Source organism: Ranitomeya imitator, chromosome 2, assembly GCF_032444005.1.
Source record: "Ranitomeya imitator isolate aRanImi1 chromosome 2, aRanImi1.pri, whole genome shotgun sequence".
Lineage (NCBI taxonomy): Eukaryota > Metazoa > Chordata > Amphibia > Anura > Dendrobatidae > Ranitomeya > Ranitomeya imitator.
This window is the reverse complement of record NC_091283.1, coordinates 266,771,109-266,793,186: the sequence shown is the minus strand read 5'-3', so window position 1 is coordinate 266,793,186 and position 22,078 is coordinate 266,771,109. Positions and strand designations below refer to the sequence as shown.

General features: G+C 46.5%; 1 protein-coding gene across 1 annotated transcript in view; it reads left to right on the top strand.

The window, feature by feature from the left end:
* The window catches only part of LOC138666379 (zinc finger protein 850-like), a 94,787-nt gene extending 72,924 nt beyond the window's left edge, over positions 1-21,863 (top strand). The window contains exons 8-13 of the mRNA XM_069754607.1: positions 17,264-17,411; positions 17,542-17,721; positions 17,804-17,927; positions 18,007-18,104; positions 18,303-18,393; positions 20,028-21,863. Coding sequence (XP_069610708.1) covers positions 17,264-17,411; positions 17,542-17,721; positions 17,804-17,927; positions 18,007-18,104; positions 18,303-18,393; positions 20,028-21,583 — 2,197 coding nt within the window. The 3' untranslated portion in view covers positions 21,584-21,863. The remainder of the gene's footprint in view (positions 1-17,263; positions 17,412-17,541; positions 17,722-17,803; positions 17,928-18,006; positions 18,105-18,302; positions 18,394-20,027) is intronic.
* Positions 21,864-22,078: the final 215 nt, after the last annotated feature.

The following is a 22,078-nucleotide window of genomic DNA, read 5'->3' as shown; positions in this document are numbered from 1 at the left end:
TTCGGCTGCCATTTTCTTGAAGTCCTGTGTAGTAGACACAGGCACAGGATTCAAGAAACCGGAAACTCCGGATTCCAATTCCGGAAGTGCAATGGCGCCGGCCAGCATTATGCCGCCCGCGCACAGCCGAACACGGGGGATGGCAGCGACAAACACCGGAGATGACCGCGCCGCCACCCCCAGCTCCAGGCCTGCTCCATTGCCCCACCGCAGCTTACAACCAGTCTGCTCCACAGCCACCGCCAGCCCCTCAGTAAGAAATATTTACTACTTTTCCCCTATTTTATTCACTATTCCGATTGTAAGACGCACCCCCATTTCTCCCCCAATTTGGGGGAAATAAAAGTGCGTCTTACAAAGCGGAAAATACGGTAAGTATGTAATAACTAGGCCGCCCCATACTATCGAGTACTTGGGGGCGGGGGGGCGTTCAGCCGAACTCTGTCACCTTCTTAGATGCCATGTTTGCTTTTCACAGCAGCAAGTGGTTAAACTGCCAGGGTTTTTGTTGAAGCCTCATCTGTCCGTCACTGCGGTGCACATCTATGTTCTGTGCACAAAAAGATTAATTTATTTTTAATAAATGTTTAACTTGTTAAAAATTATAAAATGTGTCTTCTGCTTTTTCCATGTTTTTTTTTTTTTCAAGAATTGTTGGAGCCAATTTTCTTTAGAAACATTTTAAGATCTGTTTTTCTGGTGTTTTTCCTGTAATATCGGAAAGTCTAAGGCCAGAAATAAACCCCATAAATCACTGTACATGGAGACTTTGGGATCAGATCATTTCTGTCCGCGTTGATTGTGGAAACAAAAAATCTTTTCTAAAAACCTCAAACTTCTGTGTGTGAATCAGAGCTGAGATCTAACGTGATCAGGGCCGCCATCAGGGCATGACGGCCGTGACTGGCGTTTGGGGCCTGGTGGGCAGAGGGGGCCCGCATCGGGCCCCGTCTCATCTGCTCACCGGGCCCCTACTGGCAGCCGCAGGCTAACCGGGCCCTTTGCGCTGACGCTGCAGCTATTTAAAGCTATTGACGTGCGGGCACGGGCCCGCACGTCAATAGTTAACATCCGCCATCCAATCTGAGGCTGGCAGCTGACGTCAGCCGCAGCGTGCATGTCGCCAGCGTCTGACATCATTGTCAGTCGCCGGCGAGTGCACGCTGCAGCTGCGTGGAGACAGAGAACTTCGCCCGCCGCAGGAGCACGGCCAGGTAAGAAGAACTTTTTTTTTTTTTCCTTGAGAGCGGCGATCCGGGGGGCCCAGGGAAGAACGCTGGACACAGGGGCAAAACGCTGGACACAGATGGGGCAGAGTGCTGGACACAGATGGGGCAGAGTGCTGGACACAGATGGGGCAGAGTGCTGGACACAGATGGGGCAGAGTGCTGGACACAGATGGGGCAGGATTGGAAACAGATGGGGCAGAGTGCTGGACACAGATGGGGCAGGATTGGAAACAGATGGGGCAGAGTGCTGGACACAGATGGGGCAGGATTAGAAACAGATGGGGCAGAGTGCTGGACACAGATGGGGCAGGATTGGATACAGATGGGGCAGAGTGCTGGACACAGATGGGGCAGAGTGCTGGACACAGATGGGGCAGGATTGGAAACAGATGGGGCAGAGTGCTGGACACAGATGGGGCAGGATTGGAAACAGATGGGGCAGAGTGCTGGACACAGATGGGGCAGGATTGGACACAGATGGGGCAGGATTGGAAACAGATGGGGAAGAGTGCTGGACACAGATGGGGCAGGATTGGAAACAGATGGGGCAGAGAGCTGGACACAGATGGGGCAGAGTGCTGGACACAGATGGGGCAGAGTGCTGGACACAGATGGGGCAGGATTGGAAACAGATGGGGCAGAGTGCTGGACACAGATGGGGCAGGATTGGAAACAGATGGGGCAGAGTGCTGGACACAGATGGGGCAGAGTGCTGGACACAGATGGGGCAGAGTGCTGGACACAGATGGGGCAGGATTGGACACAGATGGGGCAGAGTGCTGGACACAGATGGGGCAGGATTGGACACAGATGGGGCAGAGTGCTGGACACAGATGGGGCAGGATTGGAAACAGATGGGGCAGAGTGCTGGACACAGATGGGGCAGGATTGGAATCAGATGGGGCAGAGTGCTTGTTCTGTCTTCCTCCGTAGGATGCTGTGTGGATTCCAACATACGGCTAAACCTTCATCCACATCCCAGTAAACAGACTGTGTTGATGCTTAAGTCTTATTTATTAGGGTGATGATAACCAAAACTATAACGTTGAACAACAATGGTGGACAGTATTCATAGTAGATGATCGAATAGTGAATGATGTTGATGTACAAAGTGGATGTTCAGTGAATAATCATAGTGGATGACTGATCATAGTGGATGACTGGTGAAAAACTGTAAAGAATAACAGCATTTCAGTATATGCACATACAGGGTGCAATCACATAAATAACTGGGACATAACAGCAAGAATTATACAGAGTGCATTACACAGTAATTCTAACAGCACTGCCCTATTCTATACAAGAATGCATCTATCTAAATGCAGAGTACACATTAACCTAACTGCAAGCTGCAAAGCACATCTGCCTAACTATATCTGACTATAGGAGCTGCATAAGGCTTAAATACTAACACAAACATAAGATGCATTAAACCTTTATAAACGTACCCAGATCCGTTAGGACAGGGGTAAGAAAGTAAGTGAGACAGGAGCACGTGTGCCTCTCTGCAGATCTGAGGAAAAATGGCTACTGAAGCTTGTCTTCACAAGAAGAATGTGGGCGGAACTAACCCATAAGACATTGCTCTTAGGAGGGAAAGGTTGGTAAACAACATGAAAAGTAGGCAACTGATGACCTCCAGTGGCCACAACTTGAATAACATGATAATTAACTCTCTGCACATTAAGATGGGCAGAACACTCCCCGCTTGGCGTCAACAGATGCCACAATTAGGTTCTTTTGGGGAAAATAATAATACAAGCTCGGTAACGGGTCTGAGGAACAGTTTGTTTTCTCTAAGCTTGCACACTCTGACCTCTACTTTCCGCACTTTCCCATCTTTACTGGGCAGGGTCTTAATGACTAGGCCGAGTGGCCACTCGTTCCGATGTGACTGACTGTCTTTGACGAGTACAACATCGCCAGATTGAATGTTTGGGCGGTCTTTCTGCCACTTTGTCCTGCTTTGCAGAGTGGAGAGATACTGTTTCCTCCATCTATTCCAGAAGACGTTGGACACGCTTTGTACTTGCCTCCATTGTCGTCTGTAGAGGTCTTTGTCATTGAATTCTCCGAGTGGAGCTTTCGGGACACAGGTTTTCTGTGTGAGCAACATTGCAGGAGTAAGGATGGATGGATCTTCAGAATCACTAGAAAGTGCTGTCTTGTAGGACTGGGTTACAAGAAATAGACACGCTATAGCTCGAACAAGTGACTTCCAGGTGGAGAACCTGCTGAACCGGTGAGATTCAAGGTGGCAGCTTGAAATCTCTGTATGTAGAGCAGACACTTGAGGTCGGATCTCTTCGTCTGCGTCTGGACTCACTAGTTCGAAAGTTTCAGGCCTGCTGATGTGGGACATCGAACGGTACAAAGAGGTAGGACCTGTGAACCATGAAGTGTCCTTCAGATGACTGGGTGCAACGGATCTAGTCGCGTGGTCCGCAGGATTGTGGTGAGTAGGTACGTAGTGCCACTGATTAGGGTCGGTGGATCTTCTTACCCGAAGTACCCGGTTGCTGACATAGACGTAGAAGCGTCGTGTCTCATTACAGATGTACCCCAGTACCACCTTGCTATCGGTGTAGAACTCTGCATCCCCGATCTTCAGGCCCATCGCATCCGAGACCAGCTCGGCCAACTCAACTGCGAGGACAGCAGCACAGAGTTCCAGTCTGGGTATCGTGTGTTCACGAAGTGGCGCCAATTTCGTCCGGCTCATAACGAACCCGATATGGCATTGTCCGCTTACGTCTGTGGATTTGAGGTACGCTACTGCTGCAATCGCTTTGACTGATGCATCACAGAAAATACAAAGTGTTTGCGTTTTGACCTCTGTGGATGGCACAGGAGCATACAGTCGTTTCACACGAAGGTTGGTCAGGGCTTCAAGAGACTTCCTCCACTCTGCCCACAGGTCAGCCTTTCCCGCTGGAAGTGGATCATCCCAATCAGTAGTGTCTTGGGTGAAGTCCCTGAGCATCAGCTTTCCTTGGATGGTTACTGGAGCTACGAACCCCAAGGGGTGTATAAACTATTCACGAAGGAAAGAACTCCTCTGCGCGTGAAGGGTTTCTCATCTTTGCTGATCTGAAAGGTGAAGGTATCTGTCTTCAGGTCCCACAGCAATCCAAGGCTCTGCTGCATAGGAAGGGGGTCGATGCTGAGGTCTAAATCCTTTAGATCGCTGGAATAGTCTTCAGAGGGAAAGGCTTCCATCAACTCTCGGCTGTTGGAAGAAATCTTGTGTAACCTTAGGTTAGACTGAGCGAGCATGTCACGAGTCCTCTTTAGTAGACTGATTGCGGCCTCACTTGTCGGTGTGGACTTCAAACAGTCATCCACGTAAAAATCCTTTTCCACAAAGGACCTGACGTCCGAGCCATACTCTTCTTCACCCTTTTTGGCAGAATGTCGGAGGCCGTAGATTGTGACCGCTGGGGAAGGACTGTTCCCAAAGATGTGTACCCGCATCCGGTACTCTGCGATGTCTTCGTCCGGGTCGTTGTCACGGTACCAGAAGAACCTCAGGTAGTTTCTGTGTTCCTCTTTGACGAGAAAACAGTGGAACATCTGTTGTATGTCGGCCATAAATGCCACCTAATCTCTACGGAAACAGAGTAATACTTCCAGAAGTCTGTTGTTGAGGTCTGGGCCCGACAGTAAGACATCATTCAATGACACGTCTTCGCATTTGGCACATGAGTCGAATACCACTCTAATTTGACCTGGCTTCTTAGGATGGTACACTCCGAAGATGGGCAGGTACCAACACTCCTCTCCGTGTCGAAGTGCAGGTGCAATCTCTGCGTGGTTGTTCTGGAATATCTTTCCCATGAAGGTAAAGAAATGTTCCTTCGTCTCAGGTGACTTCTGAAGCTTGTGTCTTAGGGAGATGAATCTGCTGTAGACCAATTCCTTGTTGTTGGGTAGGCGTCTCCTCTGAGGTCGAAATGGTAGAGGTGCGACCCAACTATTCGCCGTATCCTTGACTATTTGTTCGTCCATGATGTCCAGGAATATCTTGTCTTCTATAGACATCGCTACCTTGTTGTCTTCCTTCGTCCTGTGGAAGACTGTACATCCTATGTGGTCTTGTTCACCTTCACAGGCGTGGTCTTCGTTGATAGGAACTGAGAAAGGGCAAGGTAGGGGAGTGCTGCTCGGTAGTTCCTTTACCAGCAGACTATTGTGACACGGCTGGAAGAGAGATGGACTGAGACCGGCTTGTGTGCTCCTCCTAGACAGACATCTCCTACAATGACCCATCCAAGGTCTTGCCTCTGCGCGTATGGAGCATTCAGTGAGCCGTTGATATATTCTCTAGTCTTGTGGACTCGTAGTATATCTCTTCCCAGAAGTAAAGCTATTGGCGCTTCTGGTTCCAACTTAGGTATCAGGTGAGCTATACGCTTCAGGTGGGGGTGATACGTTGCCACCTCTGGTGAAGGTATCTCAGACCTGTTGTCAGGAATCTGGTTGCACTCCAGGATGGTCGGTAGTGACAGACAGGTCTGGCCATCCATGGACTCCACTTTGTATCCGGTTGCTTTCCTCCCCGCCGTCTCGACGGTACCTGAACATGTCCTAAGGGAGTAGGGAGAACTGGGGCCTACAATGCTGAAGTTGTCAAAGAAGATGGACCTGGCTAAAGACCTATTACTTTGGTCATCTAGGATTGCATATATCTTGAGCGCTTTGTCTCTGTGGCCTGTTGGATAGACTCGGACAAGGCAGATTTTTGAGCAGGATCTTCCTCCCTTGAGTCCCTTACAAATCTCCGTACATTGAGAGTTGACCGCAGGGGTGTCTTTGTCAGTGTTCTTCTGTTTCTCATCGTGCTCCTCTGCTTGTGACAACACTCCTGGAGGTGGTCCAGGATGCAAGGCTGTATTGTGATCCGTGCTGCTGCATTCTGCACATTTCACGCTAGCTCCACAGTTCCTGGCGAAGTGAGAGGTCGTAGCACAGCATTTGAAGCAGATGTTGTTTTCCTTGAGGAAACCTTTGCGATCCTCTAAAGTCTTCTCCCTGAAGGCTCTGCACTTTAGTAGAGGATGTGGTTTCCTGTGTAGAGGACACTGCTTACTGACATCCTGAGGTTTGCTCTCTTCCGTAGGGGGCTTAGTTGTCTTGTGTGGAGGACCTGTGGAATCAATATCAGTTTTATGGACTGCCACGGGTGTCTTACTGGGTTTGACACCAGGGGTAGTGGAACATGACAGAGTGAAATCAAAACTAGGGTCATTTCTGATCTTGGCTTGCTGGGTGACAAACTCAACAAATACAGCAAAAGGAGGGAATGGTACGTTATGAATTTGTTTATACCGTGAACCATGTATAATCCACCTTTCTTGAAGATTGTAAGGAAGTTTTTGTACTATTGGATTGACACCCCTAGCAGTGTCTAAGAATGCCAATCCAGCCAAGTGACCTTCCTTCTGGGCGACCTGTAACTCTATCAATAAATCATTCAATTCTCTAAGTCTTTGATAACCCTTGGGCCCTATCTTAGGGAAATCATAAATTCTTTTGAATAAAGCATTCTCTATTACTTCTACGGACCCATAGCATTCGTCAAGTCTTTCCCACACTTTACGTAAACCTATGTGTGGGTATTCTATGTTAATGTCTCTTAGTCTTTTAGCATGCTCGACCGATTCAGTTCCAAGCCACTTTACCAGGAGATCTAACTCCTCACTACTAGAAAGGTCCAGTCCCTGAATGGCGTTCTGGAACGAAGCTCGCCACGACCTGTAGTTTTCGGCTTTGTCAGTGAACTTTACAAGTCCTTTTGTTACCAGTTCTCGGCGGGCAAAGAACTTTGCCAAGTCTATGGTGGCTTGATCAGTGTTGGTACGAGCCGGTATGTTATAGCCATGTCTAGTGTGTGGTGCGTCACCATACCTGTGAGACGCTCTTGGCTTCGGACAGTCTGCATAGTACCTTTCTGGTGAAGAAGATGTCTCTTTAAGGTGAGGTGGGAGCTGTACCTTCTTCTCAGTGGAACGGTAGCTGTGGTCGACTCCTCTGTGTTGGACGTCTTCTTGTTTGTAGTAGTGAAGTTCGGGGTTGGATCGATGATAATCGGCGTAGGCTGATCGTTGTAGTCTGTCGAGGGTGTTGTCCATGCTGGAGTGTCGATGAACGTACTCTGCGACGCGCTGAGCTGGATCTTGCTGCTCTAGATCTGTTCCAAGAACGTTGCTGCGTCTCTCATAATCAGGATCCTTCATGGCTTCCAAGTACTCTGCCTTAGCTATTGCAGCTGCTGCCTCTTTGTCTACCATAAGTCTTTCTAGAGCCACTTGCAGGCGCGCACCTTCTGCTTCTTGCTCTGCCCGCAAACGTGCGGTTTCAGCCTGCAAACGTGCATTTTCTGCTTCATGCTCTGCCCGCAAACGTGCGGTTTCGGCTTGCAGGCGTGCAGTTTGTTCTTCCTGCAAACGTACCTTTTCTGCCTCATGCTCTGCTTGTCTCAGCTTTAGATGCATTTCTTTCTCGGCAAAGGAGGACCTCGCTTTGGCTGCTTCAGCTTCAGCACGAGCGACAGCAGCCAGCTCTGCTAATGATGACCTGTTAGAGCTTGCTCGTGACCTCGTCTTGAGTGAGGATGTGCTGTTTCGAGACATTGTGCGCTTAGCTGCGTACTGCTGAGTGTTTTGGCGGGAAACTGAGTCTAGGTGCGGTGAGCTTCCGCGTGGCGGGAATGATGTAGCTCCTCTTGGCGGGCTGCAGTATAGTCCCGCGGCTGTATGGCGGCTGCTGTGATACCCGAATGCGGAGCAGTGTGGGTGTTAGCGGTTCCGTACAGTCTGAACAACTACAGCCTGCGACCGGCTATCAGTTTCACTGAAGGCAGCTAATCTGTTCTTACTTTACAATCACCGCCTGCGACTGGCGGTCTCGTTTTTCACTGTTCTGTCTTCCTCCACGTAGGATGCTGTGTGGATTCCAACATACGGCTAAACCTTCATCCACATCCCAGTAAACAGACTGTGTTGATGCTTAAGTCTTATTTATTAGGGTGATGATAACCAAAACTATAACGTTGAACAACAATGGTGGACAGTATTCATAGTAGATGATCGAATAGTGAATGATGTTGATGTACAAAGTGGATGTTCAGTGAATAATCATAGTGGATGACTGATCATAGTGGATGACTGGTGAAAAACTGTAAAGAATAACAGCATTTCAGTATATGCACATACAGGGTGCAATCACATAAATAACTGGGACATAACAGCAAGAATTATACAGAGTGCATTACACAGTAATTCTAACAGCACTGCCCTATTCTATACAAGAATGCATCTATCTAAATGCAGAGTACACATTAACCTAACTGCAAGCTGCAAAGCACATCTGCCTAACTATATCTGACTATAGGAGCTGCATAAGGCTTAAATACTAACACAAACATAAGATGCATTAAACCTTTATAAACGTACCCAGATCCGTTAGGACAGGGGTAAGAAAGTAAGTGAGACAGGAGCACGTGTGCCTCTCTGCAGATCTGAGGAAAAATGGCTACTGAAGCTTGTCTTCACAAGAAGAATGTGGGCGGAACTAACCCATAAGACATTGCTCTTAGGAGGGAAAGGTTGGTAAACAACATGAAAAGTAGGCAACTGATGACCTCCAGTGGCCACAACTTGAATAACATGATAATTAACTCTCTGCACATTAAGATGGGCAGAACACTCCCCGCTTGGCGTCAACAGATGCCACAATTAGGTTCTTTTGGGGAAAATAATAATACAAGCTCGGTAACGGGTCTGAGGAACAGTTTGTTTTCTCTAAGCTTGCACACTCTGACCTCTACTTTCCGCACTTTCCCATCTTTACTGGGCAGGGTCTTAATGACTAGGCCGAGTGGCCACTCGTTCCGATGTGACTGACTGTCTTTGACGAGTACAACATCGCCAGATTGAATGTTTGGGCGGTCTTTCTGCCACTTTGTCCTGCTTTGCAGAGTGGAGAGATACTGTTTCCTCCATCTATTCCAGAAGACGTTGGACACGCTTTGTACTTGCCTCCATTGTCGTCTGTAGAGGTCTTTGTCATTGAATTCTCCGAGTGGAGCTTTCGGGACACAGGTTTTCTGTGTGAGCAACATTGCAGGAGTAAGGATGGATGGATCTTCAGAATCACTAGAAAGTGCTGTCTTGTAGGACTGGGTTACAAGAAATAGACACGCTATAGCTCGAACAAGTGACTTCCAGGTGGAGAACCTGCTGAACCGGTGAGATTCAAGGTGGCAGCTTGAAATCTCTGTATGTAGAGCAGACACTTGAGGTCGGATCTCTTCGTCTGCGTCTGGACTCACTAGTTCGAAAGTTTCAGGCCTGCTGATGTGGGACATCGAACGGTACAAAGAGGTAGGACCTGTGAACCATGAAGTGTCCTTCAGATGACTGGGTGCAACGGATCTAGTCGCGTGGTCCGCAGGATTGTGGTGAGTAGGTACGTAGTGCCACTGATTAGGGTCGGTGGATCTTCTTACCCGAAGTACCCGGTTGCTGACATAGACGTAGAAGCGTCGTGTCTCATTACAGATGTACCCCAGTACCACCTTGCTATCGGTGTAGAACTCTGCATCCCCGATCTTCAGGCCCATCGCATCCGAGACCAGCTCGGCCAACTCAACTGCGAGGACAGCAGCACAGAGTTCCAGTCTGGGTATCGTGTGTTCACGAAGTGGCGCCAATTTCGTCCGGCTCATAACGAACCCGATATGGCATTGTCCGCTTACGTCTGTGGATTTGAGGTACGCTACTGCTGCAATCGCTTTGACTGATGCATCACAGAAAATACAAAGTGTTTGCGTTTTGACCTCTGTGGATGGCACAGGAGCATACAGTCGTTTCACACGAAGGTTGGTCAGGGCTTCAAGAGACTTCCTCCACTCTGCCCACAGGTCAGCCTTTCCCGCTGGAAGTGGATCATCCCAATCAGTAGTGTCTTGGGTGAAGTCCCTGAGCATCAGCTTTCCTTGGATGGTTACTGGAGCTACGAACCCCAAGGGGTGTATAAACTATTCACGAAGGAAAGAACTCCTCTGCGCGTGAAGGGTTTCTCATCTTTGCTGATCTGAAAGGTGAAGGTATCTGTCTTCAGGTCCCACAGCAATCCAAGGCTCTGCTGCATAGGAAGGGGGTCGATGCTGAGGTCTAAATCCTTTAGATCGCTGGAATAGTCTTCAGAGGGAAAGGCTTCCATCAACTCTCGGCTGTTGGAAGAAATCTTGTGTAACCTTAGGTTAGACTGAGCGAGCATGTCACGAGTCCTCTTTAGTAGACTGATTGCGGCCTCACTTGTCGGTGTGGACTTCAAACAGTCATCCACGTAAAAATCCTTTTCCACAAAGGACCTGACGTCCGAGCCATACTCTTCTTCACCCTTTTTGGCAGAATGTCGGAGGCCGTAGATTGTGACCGCTGGGGAAGGACTGTTCCCAAAGATGTGTACCCGCATCCGGTACTCTGCGATGTCTTCGTCCGGGTCGTTGTCACGGTACCAGAAGAACCTCAGGTAGTTTCTGTGTTCCTCTTTGACGAGAAAACAGTGGAACATCTGTTGTATGTCGGCCATAAATGCCACCTAATCTCTACGGAAACAGAGTAATACTTCCAGAAGTCTGTTGTTGAGGTCTGGGCCCGACAGTAAGACATCATTCAATGACACGTCTTCGCATTTGGCACATGAGTCGAATACCACTCTAATTTGACCTGGCTTCTTAGGATGGTACACTCCGAAGATGGGCAGGTACCAACACTCCTCTCCGTGTCGAAGTGCAGGTGCAATCTCTGCGTGGTTGTTCTGGAATATCTTTCCCATGAAGGTAAAGAAATGTTCCTTCGTCTCAGGTGACTTCTGAAGCTTGTGTCTTAGGGAGATGAATCTGCTGTAGACCAATTCCTTGTTGTTGGGTAGGCGTCTCCTCTGAGGTCGAAATGGTAGAGGTGCGACCCAACTATTCGCCGTATCCTTGACTATTTGTTCGTCCATGATGTCCAGGAATATCTTGTCTTCTATAGACATCGCTACCTTGTTGTCTTCCTTCGTCCTGTGGAAGACTGTACATCCTATGTGGTCTTGTTCACCTTCACAGGCGTGGTCTTCGTTGATAGGAACTGAGAAAGGGCAAGGTAGGGGAGTGCTGCTCGGTAGTTCCTTTACCAGCAGACTATTGTGACACGGCTGGAAGAGAGATGGACTGAGACCGGCTTGTGTGCTCCTCCTAGACAGACATCTCCTACAATGACCCATCCAAGGTCTTGCCTCTGCGCGTATGGAGCATTCAGTGAGCCGTTGATATATTCTCTAGTCTTGTGGACTCGTAGTATATCTCTTCCCAGAAGTAAAGCTATTGGCGCTTCTGGTTCCAACTTAGGTATCAGGTGAGCTATACGCTTCAGGTGGGGGTGATACGTTGCCACCTCTGGTGAAGGTATCTCAGACCTGTTGTCAGGAATCTGGTTGCACTCCAGGATGGTCGGTAGTGACAGACAGGTCTGGCCATCCATGGACTCCACTTTGTATCCGGTTGCTTTCCTCCCCGCCGTCTCGACGGTACCTGAACATGTCCTAAGGGAGTAGGGAGAACTGGGGCCTACAATGCTGAAGTTGTCAAAGAAGATGGACCTGGCTAAAGACCTATTACTTTGGTCATCTAGGATTGCATATATCTTGAGCGCTTTGTCTCTGTGGCCTGTTGGATAGACTCGGACAAGGCAGATTTTTGAGCAGGATCTTCCTCCCTTGAGTCCCTTACAAATCTCCGTACATTGAGAGTTGACCGCAGGGGTGTCTTTGTCAGTGTTCTTCTGTTTCTCATCGTGCTCCTCTGCTTGTGACAACACTCCTGGAGGTGGTCCAGGATGCAAGGCTGTATTGTGATCCGTGCTGCTGCATTCTGCACATTTCACGCTAGCTCCACAGTTCCTGGCGAAGTGAGAGGTCGTAGCACAGCATTTGAAGCAGATGTTGTTTTCCTTGAGGAAACCTTTGCGATCCTCTAAAGTCTTCTCCCTGAAGGCTCTGCACTTTAGTAGAGGATGTGGTTTCCTGTGTAGAGGACACTGCTTACTGACATCCTGAGGTTTGCTCTCTTCCGTAGGGGGCTTAGTTGTCTTGTGTGGAGGACCTGTGGAATCAATATCAGTTTTATGGACTGCCACGGGTGTCTTACTGGGTTTGACACCAGGGGTAGTGGAACATGACAGAGTGAAATCAAAACTAGGGTCATTTCTGATCTTGGCTTGCTGGGTGACAAACTCAACAAATACAGCAAAAGGAGGGAATGGTACGTTATGAATTTGTTTATACCGTGAACCATGTATAATCCACCTTTCTTGAAGATTGTAAGGAAGTTTTTGTACTATTGGATTGACACCCCTAGCAGTGTCTAAGAATGCCAATCCAGCCAAGTGACCTTCCTTCTGGGCGACCTGTAACTCTATCAATAAATCATTCAATTCTCTAAGTCTTTGATAACCCTTGGGCCCTATCTTAGGGAAATCATAAATTCTTTTGAATAAAGCATTCTCTATTACTTCTACGGACCCATAGCATTCGTCAAGTCTTTCCCACACTTTACGTAAACCTATGTGTGGGTATTCTATGTTAATGTCTCTTAGTCTTTTAGCATGCTCGACCGATTCAGTTCCAAGCCACTTTACCAGGAGATCTAACTCCTCACTACTAGAAAGGTCCAGTCCCTGAATGGCGTTCTGGAACGAAGCTCGCCACGACCTGTAGTTTTCGGCTTTGTCAGTGAACTTTACAAGTCCTTTTGTTACCAGTTCTCGGCGGGCAAAGAACTTTGCCAAGTCTATGGTGGCTTGATCAGTGTTGGTACGAGCCGGTATGTTATAGCCATGTCTAGTGTGTGGTGCGTCACCATACCTGTGAGACGCTCTTGGCTTCGGACAGTCTGCATAGTACCTTTCTGGTGAAGAAGATGTCTCTTTAAGGTGAGGTGGGAGCTGTACCTTCTTCTCAGTGGAACGGTAGCTGTGGTCGACTCCTCTGTGTTGGACGTCTTCTTGTTTGTAGTAGTGAAGTTCGGGGTTGGATCGATGATAATCGGCGTAGGCTGATCGTTGTAGTCTGTCGAGGGTGTTGTCCATGCTGGAGTGTCGATGAACGTACTCTGCGACGCGCTGAGCTGGATCTTGCTGCTCTAGATCTGTTCCAAGAACGTTGCTGCGTCTCTCATAATCAGGATCCTTCATGGCTTCCAAGTACTCTGCCTTAGCTATTGCAGCTGCTGCCTCTTTGTCTACCATAAGTCTTTCTAGAGCCACTTGCAGGCGCGCACCTTCTGCTTCTTGCTCTGCCCGCAAACGTGCGGTTTCAGCCTGCAAACGTGCATTTTCTGCTTCATGCTCTGCCCGCAAACGTGCGGTTTCGGCTTGCAGGCGTGCAGTTTGTTCTTCCTGCAAACGTACCTTTTCTGCCTCATGCTCTGCTTGTCTCAGCTTTAGATGCATTTCTTTCTCGGCAAAGGAGGACCTCGCTTTGGCTGCTTCAGCTTCAGCACGAGCGACAGCAGCCAGCTCTGCTAATGATGACCTGTTAGAGCTTGCTCGTGACCTCGTCTTGAGTGAGGATGTGCTGTTTCGAGACATTGTGCGCTTAGCTGCGTACTGCTGAGTGTTTTGGCGGGAAACTGAGTCTAGGTGCGGTGAGCTTCCGCGTGGCGGGAATGATGTAGCTCCTCTTGGCGGGCTGCAGTATAGTCCCGCGGCTGTATGGCGGCTGCTGTGATACCCGAATGCGGAGCAGTGTGGGTGTTAGCGGTTCCGTACAGTCTGAACAACTACAGCCTGCGACCGGCTATCAGTTTCACTGAAGGCAGCTAATCTGTTCTTACTTTACAATCACCGCCTGCGACTGGCGGTCTCGTTTTTCACTGTTCTGTCTTCCTCCACGTAGGATGCTGTGTGGATTCCAACATACGGCTAAACCTTCATCCACATCCCAGTAAACAGACTGTGTTGATGCTTAAGTCTTATTTATTAGGGTGATGATAACCAAAACTATAACGTTGAACAACAATGGTGGACAGTATTCATAGTAGATGATCGAATAGTGAATGATGTTGATGTACAAAGTGGATGTTCAGTGAATAATCATAGTGGATGACTGATCATAGTGGATGACTGGTGAAAAACTGTAAAGAATAACAGCATTTCAGTATATGCACATACAGGGTGCAATCACATAAATAACTGGGACATAACAGCAAGAATTATACAGAGTGCATTACACAGTAATTCTAACAGCACTGCCCTATTCTATACAAGAATGCATCTATCTAAATGCAGAGTACACATTAACCTAACTGCAAGCTGCAAAGCACATCTGCCTAACTATATCTGACTATAGGAGCTGCATAAGGCTTAAATACTAACACAAACATAAGATGCATTAAACCTTTATAAACGTACCCAGATCCGTTAGGACAGGGGTAAGGCTACGTTCAGACTAGCGTTGCGCGCCGCTGCGTCGGCGACGCAACTCACGACGCACACAAAAACGCGGCAAAACGCACGCAAAAACGCTGCGTTTTGCGACGCGTGCGTCGTTTTTTGCCGAAAATCGGACGCAAGAAAAATGCAACTTGTTGCGTTTTCTTGGTCCGACGCTAGCGGCAAAAAAGACGCAAGTGTTGCAAAACGCAACACACAAAAACGCATGCGTCCCCCATGTTAAACATAGGGGCGCATGACGCGTGCGTCGCCGCTGCGTCGCCCGACGCTAAGGCGATGCACACTAGCAGAACGCTAGTGTGAACGTAGCCTAAGAAAGTAAGCGAGACAGGAGCACGTGTGCCTCTCTGCAGATCTGAGGAAAAATGGCTACTGAAGCTTGTCTTCACAAGAAGAATGTGGGCGGAACTAACCCATAAGACATTGCTCTTAGGAGGGAAAGGTTGGTAAACAACATGAAAAGTAGGCAACTGATGACCTCCAGTGGCCACAACTTGAATAACATGATAATTAACTCTCTGCACATTAAGATGGGCAGAACAGTGCTGGACACAGATGGGGCAGAGTGCTGGACACAGATGGGGCAGAGTGCTGGACACAGATGGGGCAGGATTGGAAACAGATGGGGCAGAGTGCTGGACACAGATGGGGCAGGATTGGAAACAGATGGGGCAGAGTGCTGGACACAGATGGGGCAGGATTGGACACAGATGGGGCAGAGTGCTGGACACAGATGGGGCAGAGTGCTAGACACAGATGGGGCAGGATTGGAAACAGATGGGGCAGATTGCTGGACACAGATGGGGCAGGATTGGAAACAGATGGGGCAGAGTGCTGGTCACAGATGGGACAGAGTGCTGGACACAGATGGGGCAGAGTGCTGGACACAGATGGGGCAGGATTGGAAACAGATGGGGCAGAATGGAGACAGATGGGGCAGGATTGGAGACAGATGGGGCAGGATGGATACGATGGAGACAGATGGGGCAGGATGGGGAGATCATATGGGGCAGAATGGATACTCATGATGGCAGGATGGGAAAACATATGGGTGGAGCCTGGAATGAGACACACAGGGGCCAGGATGGTGAATATTACCATAGGGGCTAATTAAGGGATATTATTATTGCAGTGATGTATTTATTTTATTTTTTGAGTATACTGTTTTAAATGGGGGGCGGTCCTGTTACTGTGTAGAGTGATACTATGTCGCCTTCTTCATGTGGTGTAATGTAGAGGCTGGGAAAATTAAGTAATGTGTTCTACAAGCGGAACTTGAGATAACTGTGTTATTTCCTGCAGAGACGAGTCCTGGCTGGATGAAGTGATGGCGGTCTGTGCTGGATGAAAGATGAAGGACTTCACCTAGAGACGTCACTGGTGAGTCAGTGTTACCTATACACTGACACTATACACTGTATACTATATACAGAGGTCCTGTGTACAATGTCACCAGTGATCACTGTATTACCTATACATTATATACAGAGATCCTGTGTGTAATGTCACCGGTGATCACTGTATTACCTGTACACAGACACTGCTTACTAATTACAGATCTCCTGTGTATAATGGCACTGATGGTGATAGCATTGTGGGGTTTTTTTTTATTACTGATCAGTATTGTAGTATTCAGTCATTGGTGGTAATATGCGGTCTGGTCATGGTGTAGCGGTATTTGTTCCTTGTATTTTATATTATTCAATCACTGTGGTAGTAATATGTCATCTGGTCATAGTGCTGTGGTATTTGTTCCTTGTATGTAGTATTATAGGTCATTTTAAAAATTGAAAAATAAATAAAAATATACCTAAATTGTATTGCATATTTTAACAAATATTTAATAGGTTACAGCAGAGTAGGGCCTGGCCAAAAGTGTCTACCGTCTTATGGTGGCGGCTTAAAAAATCTTTTGGCCAAAACAAAAGCTGCCGTCTATATGTGTGATCTGGTGATGGGAACTGTCAATGTGTGATAGGTGAGAAGTGGAGATTTTCCAAGAGAGAGCGGTGAGACTGTGGACAGTTCAAGGGGTGGAGCCTGGAGGCGAGGCAGGGGTGGAGCCTGGGCGGAGTTTCAAGGGGGCCCCGAAAATTTTGCCAGTATGGGGCCCCAAAATTTCTAGTGGCAGCCCTGAACATGATAGAAGATTACAGAGCGGGGAAGACGGGAAACCTTCATATAGACGGCCGGTGGTGATGGAGTCAGTGACTGACTCTGGACAAATCTGTCTCTAGAGCCGTAGTAGAAGATGAAGATGTCGTCCTCATCATGAAGTAGTTATTTCTCATGTCGCGTGTAATGAATATCTCCTGCAGTATTGCTAATGCCGATTCCAAGGTCGGTAAATGAGACGAGAATTAGCGTTATGGAAGATGAGTCTATGAGGAACGTATTCAGCTGCCGACTCCGAGGAGGAAACTGCTTGTTGTCTGTGGCCTAAATATATAGGATTTATTAGTAGATGTAAAGAAGGAAACTAAATACTGTAAAATAATAAATCTCCTCATATGTTTCCCTTATTATCTCCAGTAATTGTATTATTACACAGGATTCTTATGATGTTACATCGGCTCAAATTTTCCTGATTTTCCCATCAAAGATGGATATGGACAGAGACAAGATGGCGGAGAGGATATTGCACCTCACCCTAGAGATCCTCTTCCGGCTTACTGGAGAGGTGAGAGATTCTGGTTGACATCACATTACATCATTCTTATCTATGGGAATAACAGATGGACAGAAACGGAGAGGTGAGGACTCTGGAAATGTCTGTAGTGAGATTTATTAATGTGTCTCTCCATTACCAGGATTACACAGTGGTGAAGAAGACCTCTAGTGATCGCTGTCAGGACCCTGTGTCTGATGGATGGGGAAGACCCCTGAGCCCAATCACGGGGCCTCCACCTCACCCCCTGATCCATGAGGACATCAATGACCAGAAGATCCTAGAACTCCTCTACAAGATGATTGAGCTGCTGACTGGAGAGGTGACACTGCTGGGAATGCTGGGACATTATACAGTAACACTATGAAGGGATCGGGGGATGACGGTATCATTGTATGTGTCAGGTTCCTATAAGGTGTCAGGATGTCGCTGTCTATTTCTCCATGGAGGAGTGGGAGTATTTAGAAGGACACAGAGATCTGTACAAGAACGTCATAATGGAGGTTCCCCAGCCCCTCACATCTCCAGGTAATAGACAGGACTAAATACACACAGGCTATAATTATCTGTTTGTAAAGAATGAATTCACTCCCTGTGTTTCCTCCAGATCTATCCAGTAAGAGGACAACACCAGAGAGATGTCCCCGTCCTCTTCTTCCACAGAACTGTAACCAAGCGGATCCCAATGTTCCTCAGGATCATCAGGTAGATGGAGAGAAGGTGTCAGGAGATCTCCCCTATGATGTGTAGACACCGGTGAAGGTCTTGTGCTCAGTCTTGTTTTACCCATCAGTATTATATGTTTTATACTTGTGTAATGAGAACGGTGGAGATGGCAGGATTAGAGCTGATCATAGATGGGACTTCTCCATCTGTCGGTGACTTTTACAATATTTGTTTCAGGGTGAAGATCTGACCCATATTAATACTACAGAGACATATGTGAGGGGTGATGAGTGGTATAAAGAGGAGATTCCCACATATGACTACCCAGGTGAGTAGTAACCACTAAATGCGGAGAGGTCACAGATTCTTCTCATCACCGGCTGTGGCTGCTTTATCGGTGGTGTAGTCCGGCTGTATTACCATGATTGCCATGGATTCTGGCTGATGAATTGAGACTCACATAAATTTGTTTGTAGGACAATATGCTCTAGCAAGCTATCTGTCAAACAAATTAACAAAATTGATTGGCCTCCTTTGCACTATGTCACACTGATGTGACCAAATTATTAGGGAGACAATTGAGAAAAGCTTAATTCTTTAGCCTAACCCGTAGGAGGAGTGAATATTTTGAATCCACATCCACTTTCTTGAAATTAGCACAAAGTGAATGTCAAAATTACACATTTGCCATTTTATTACCCAGCACATAGTGCCCAGATTGTGCTCCAGGAGACACACACCACAGAGTAAGTGAATTCTTCTCAATATAATATTGCTAAATACAGGGATCCTAAATGTTGTTTGAGCACACTGCAAGACTCAGAAGTGAGAGCGGATTTTGCTGGATTGGTTTATAGAAACCCTGTTGCTTTTCAACAGCCTTTGAGCCACTGATAGTGTTGGAACCTGTTTTTCAAAGCTAGCAAAAGTGTGAGATGGGTCACACCTATACAATACCCTCAGGCATATCAGTAGAATATAGCAAGGAGAGTCTCCCAATAATTAAAACGTAACTTTTAATCACTAAGATAAAATGGACAAACTAACATGACAAAATTAACACATGTGAATAAGGTGCTCATGCAAACCAGTGCTCAAGATAAAAATTGGTTTGATCTGAAATTGTGTCATGTTAGTTTGTCCATTTTATCTTAAGGTACCGTCACACTCAGCAACTTTGCAACGAGAACGACAACGATCCGTGACGTTGCAGCTTCCTGGATAGCGATCTCGTTTTGTTTGACACGCAGCAGCGATCTGGATCCCGCTGTGCCATCGCTGGTCGGAGCTAGACGTCCAGAACTTTATTTCGTCGCCAGGTCGGCGTGTATCGTCATGTTTGACATCAAAAGCAATGGTGTCAGCAACGAGCATAGGGCCCCTAGATGTGTGTCGGATCGGTACACTCGGGCTGTTTGACATGGAACTAACAACCAGCGAGAACGAGAAGTGATTCGCCGTTACGTCACTGGATCGCTCCTGCATCGTTCTGGAGTTGCTGTGTTTGACGTCTCTACAGCGACCTAAACAGCGACGCTCCAGCGATCTAGTTTAGGTCGGCTCGTTGTCTATATCGCTGCAGCGTCGCTGAGTGTGACGGTACCTTTAGTGATTAAAAGTTAAGTTTTAATTATTGGGATACTCTCCATGCTATATTCTAACCTCTGTTTATCCATTGATAGATGATGGACTTGACAGGGGACTTGTTTTTTTGTGAGATGAGAATTGGTATTATTTTTGCCTACATAACATTGATTGATTCATTTTATTCAATATTTGGGAGGCAGAATGAACAAACAGTTGAACACCACACACTAATGGTTCATCCAGCAAGGTTTTCTCTTAGACTGTGAGGAGTCATTGTTTGGTAAATAAAGTTTTTACATAACTTGCCATTTTTATGGATGGTTTAAGTTGAAATGTTCAAAAATATAAAACTCAAATATATTTTTTTAATCTTAGCAGATGACTGTACCAGGAGATCAGAGGGACAGTTGACATCTTCAGTTTTTAAATCTGATGCTCTTGAGATCCTACAAGATACAACTGAAGGGAATGCCATTACTCCAGATATATCATCATCCATTCACAGCAAAGATCTGTCATTTGGTCCTATGAAACAGGTCCCATCTTCTGATTCATTACTGACTACTAAGGAAAATCAAAGTCATAAACGAGGCATTAAAAGACAAACTGCTCCTAAAGCAAATAAGTCATTTTCCTGTTCAGAATGTGGGAAATGTTTTAACTGGAAATCAGATTTGGTTAATCACCATAGAACTCACACAGGGGAGAAGCCTTTTTCCTGTTCAGAATGTGGGAAATGTTTTATCCAGAAATCAGATTTGATTAGGCACCATAGAACTCACACAGGGGAGAAGTCTTTTTCCTGTTCAGAATGTGGGAAATATTTTAACCAGAAATGGCATCTTGTTAGACATCAGAGCAGTCACAAAGAGGAGAAGCCTTTTTCCTGTTCAGAATGTGGGAAATGTTTTATCCAGAAATCAGATTTGGTTAGGCACCATAAAACTCACACAGGGGAGAAGTCTTTTTCCTGTTTAGAATGTGGGAAATGTTTTACACGTAAATCACTGCTTGTTACTCACCATAGAACTCACACAGGGGAGAAGTCTTTTTTCTGTTCAGAATGTGGGAAATGTTTTACACGTAAATCACTGTTTGTTACTCACCATAGAACTCACACAGGGGAGAAGTCTTTTTCCTGTTCAGAATGTGGGAAATGTTTTACACGTAAATCACTGCTTATTACTCACCATAGAACTCACACAGGGGAGAAGCCTTTTTCCTGTTCAGAATGTGGGAAATGTTTTACACGTAAATCACTGCTTATTACTCACCATAGAACTCACACAGGGGAGAAGCCTTTTTCCTGTTCAGAATGTCGGAAATGTTTTAACCAGAAATCAGATTTGGTTAGGCACCATAGAACTCACACAGGGGAGAAACCTTTTTCCTGTTCAGAATGTGGGAAATGTTTTAACCTGAAATCAGATTTGGTTAGGCACCATAGAAGTCACACACGGGAGAAGCCTTTTTCCTGTTCAGAATGTGGGAAATGTTTTATCCAGAAATGGCATCTTGTTAGTCACCAGAGAACTCACAAAGAGGAGAAGCCTTATTCCAGTTCAGAATGTGGGAAATGTATTAACCTGAAATCAGATTTGGTTAGGCACCATAGAACTCACACAGGGGAGAAGCCTTTTTCCTGTTCTGAATGTGGGAAATGTTTTACACGTAAATCACAGCTTATTACTCACCATAGAACTCACACAGGGGAGAAGCCTTTTTCCTGTTCAGAATGTGGGAAATGTTTTAACCAGAAATCAGATTTGGTTAGGCACCATAGAACTCACACAGGGGAGAAACCTTTTTCCTGTTCAGAATGTGGGAAAAATTTTAACCAGAAATCAGATTTGGTTAGGCACCATAGAAGTCACACACGGGAGAAGCCTTTTTCCTGTTCAGAATGTGGGAAATGTTCTATCCAGAAATGACATCTTGTTAGTCACCAGAGAACTCACAAAGAGGAGAAGCCTTATTCCAGTTCAGAATGTGGGAAATGTATTAACCTGAAATCAGATTTGGTTAGGCACCATAGAACTCACACAGTGGAGAAGCCTTTTTCCTGTTCTGAATGTGGGATAGGTTTTAACAGGAAAGCGCTTTTTGTTATGCATCAGAGTAGTCACACAGAGGAGAAGCCTTTTTCATTTTCTTAATGTGGGAAATATTTTACTTGGAAATCAACTGTTAATAAACATCAGAGACATCACATAGAGGAGAAGCCTTTTTTATGTTCATAATGTTGGCATAGTTTTAACCAAAATTGAATCTTCTTAAATGGGTTGTCTCTTGTCATTCCTCATGTTTGCTGACAAAAGGATAAAACTAAATTTTATTAATTCCAAATGTAAAACTCTACCCATAATTTACCCCCTGAAGGTTAGTCAGTAGGTGACTAATAGAAAAAACATGTACCCCACATTTCA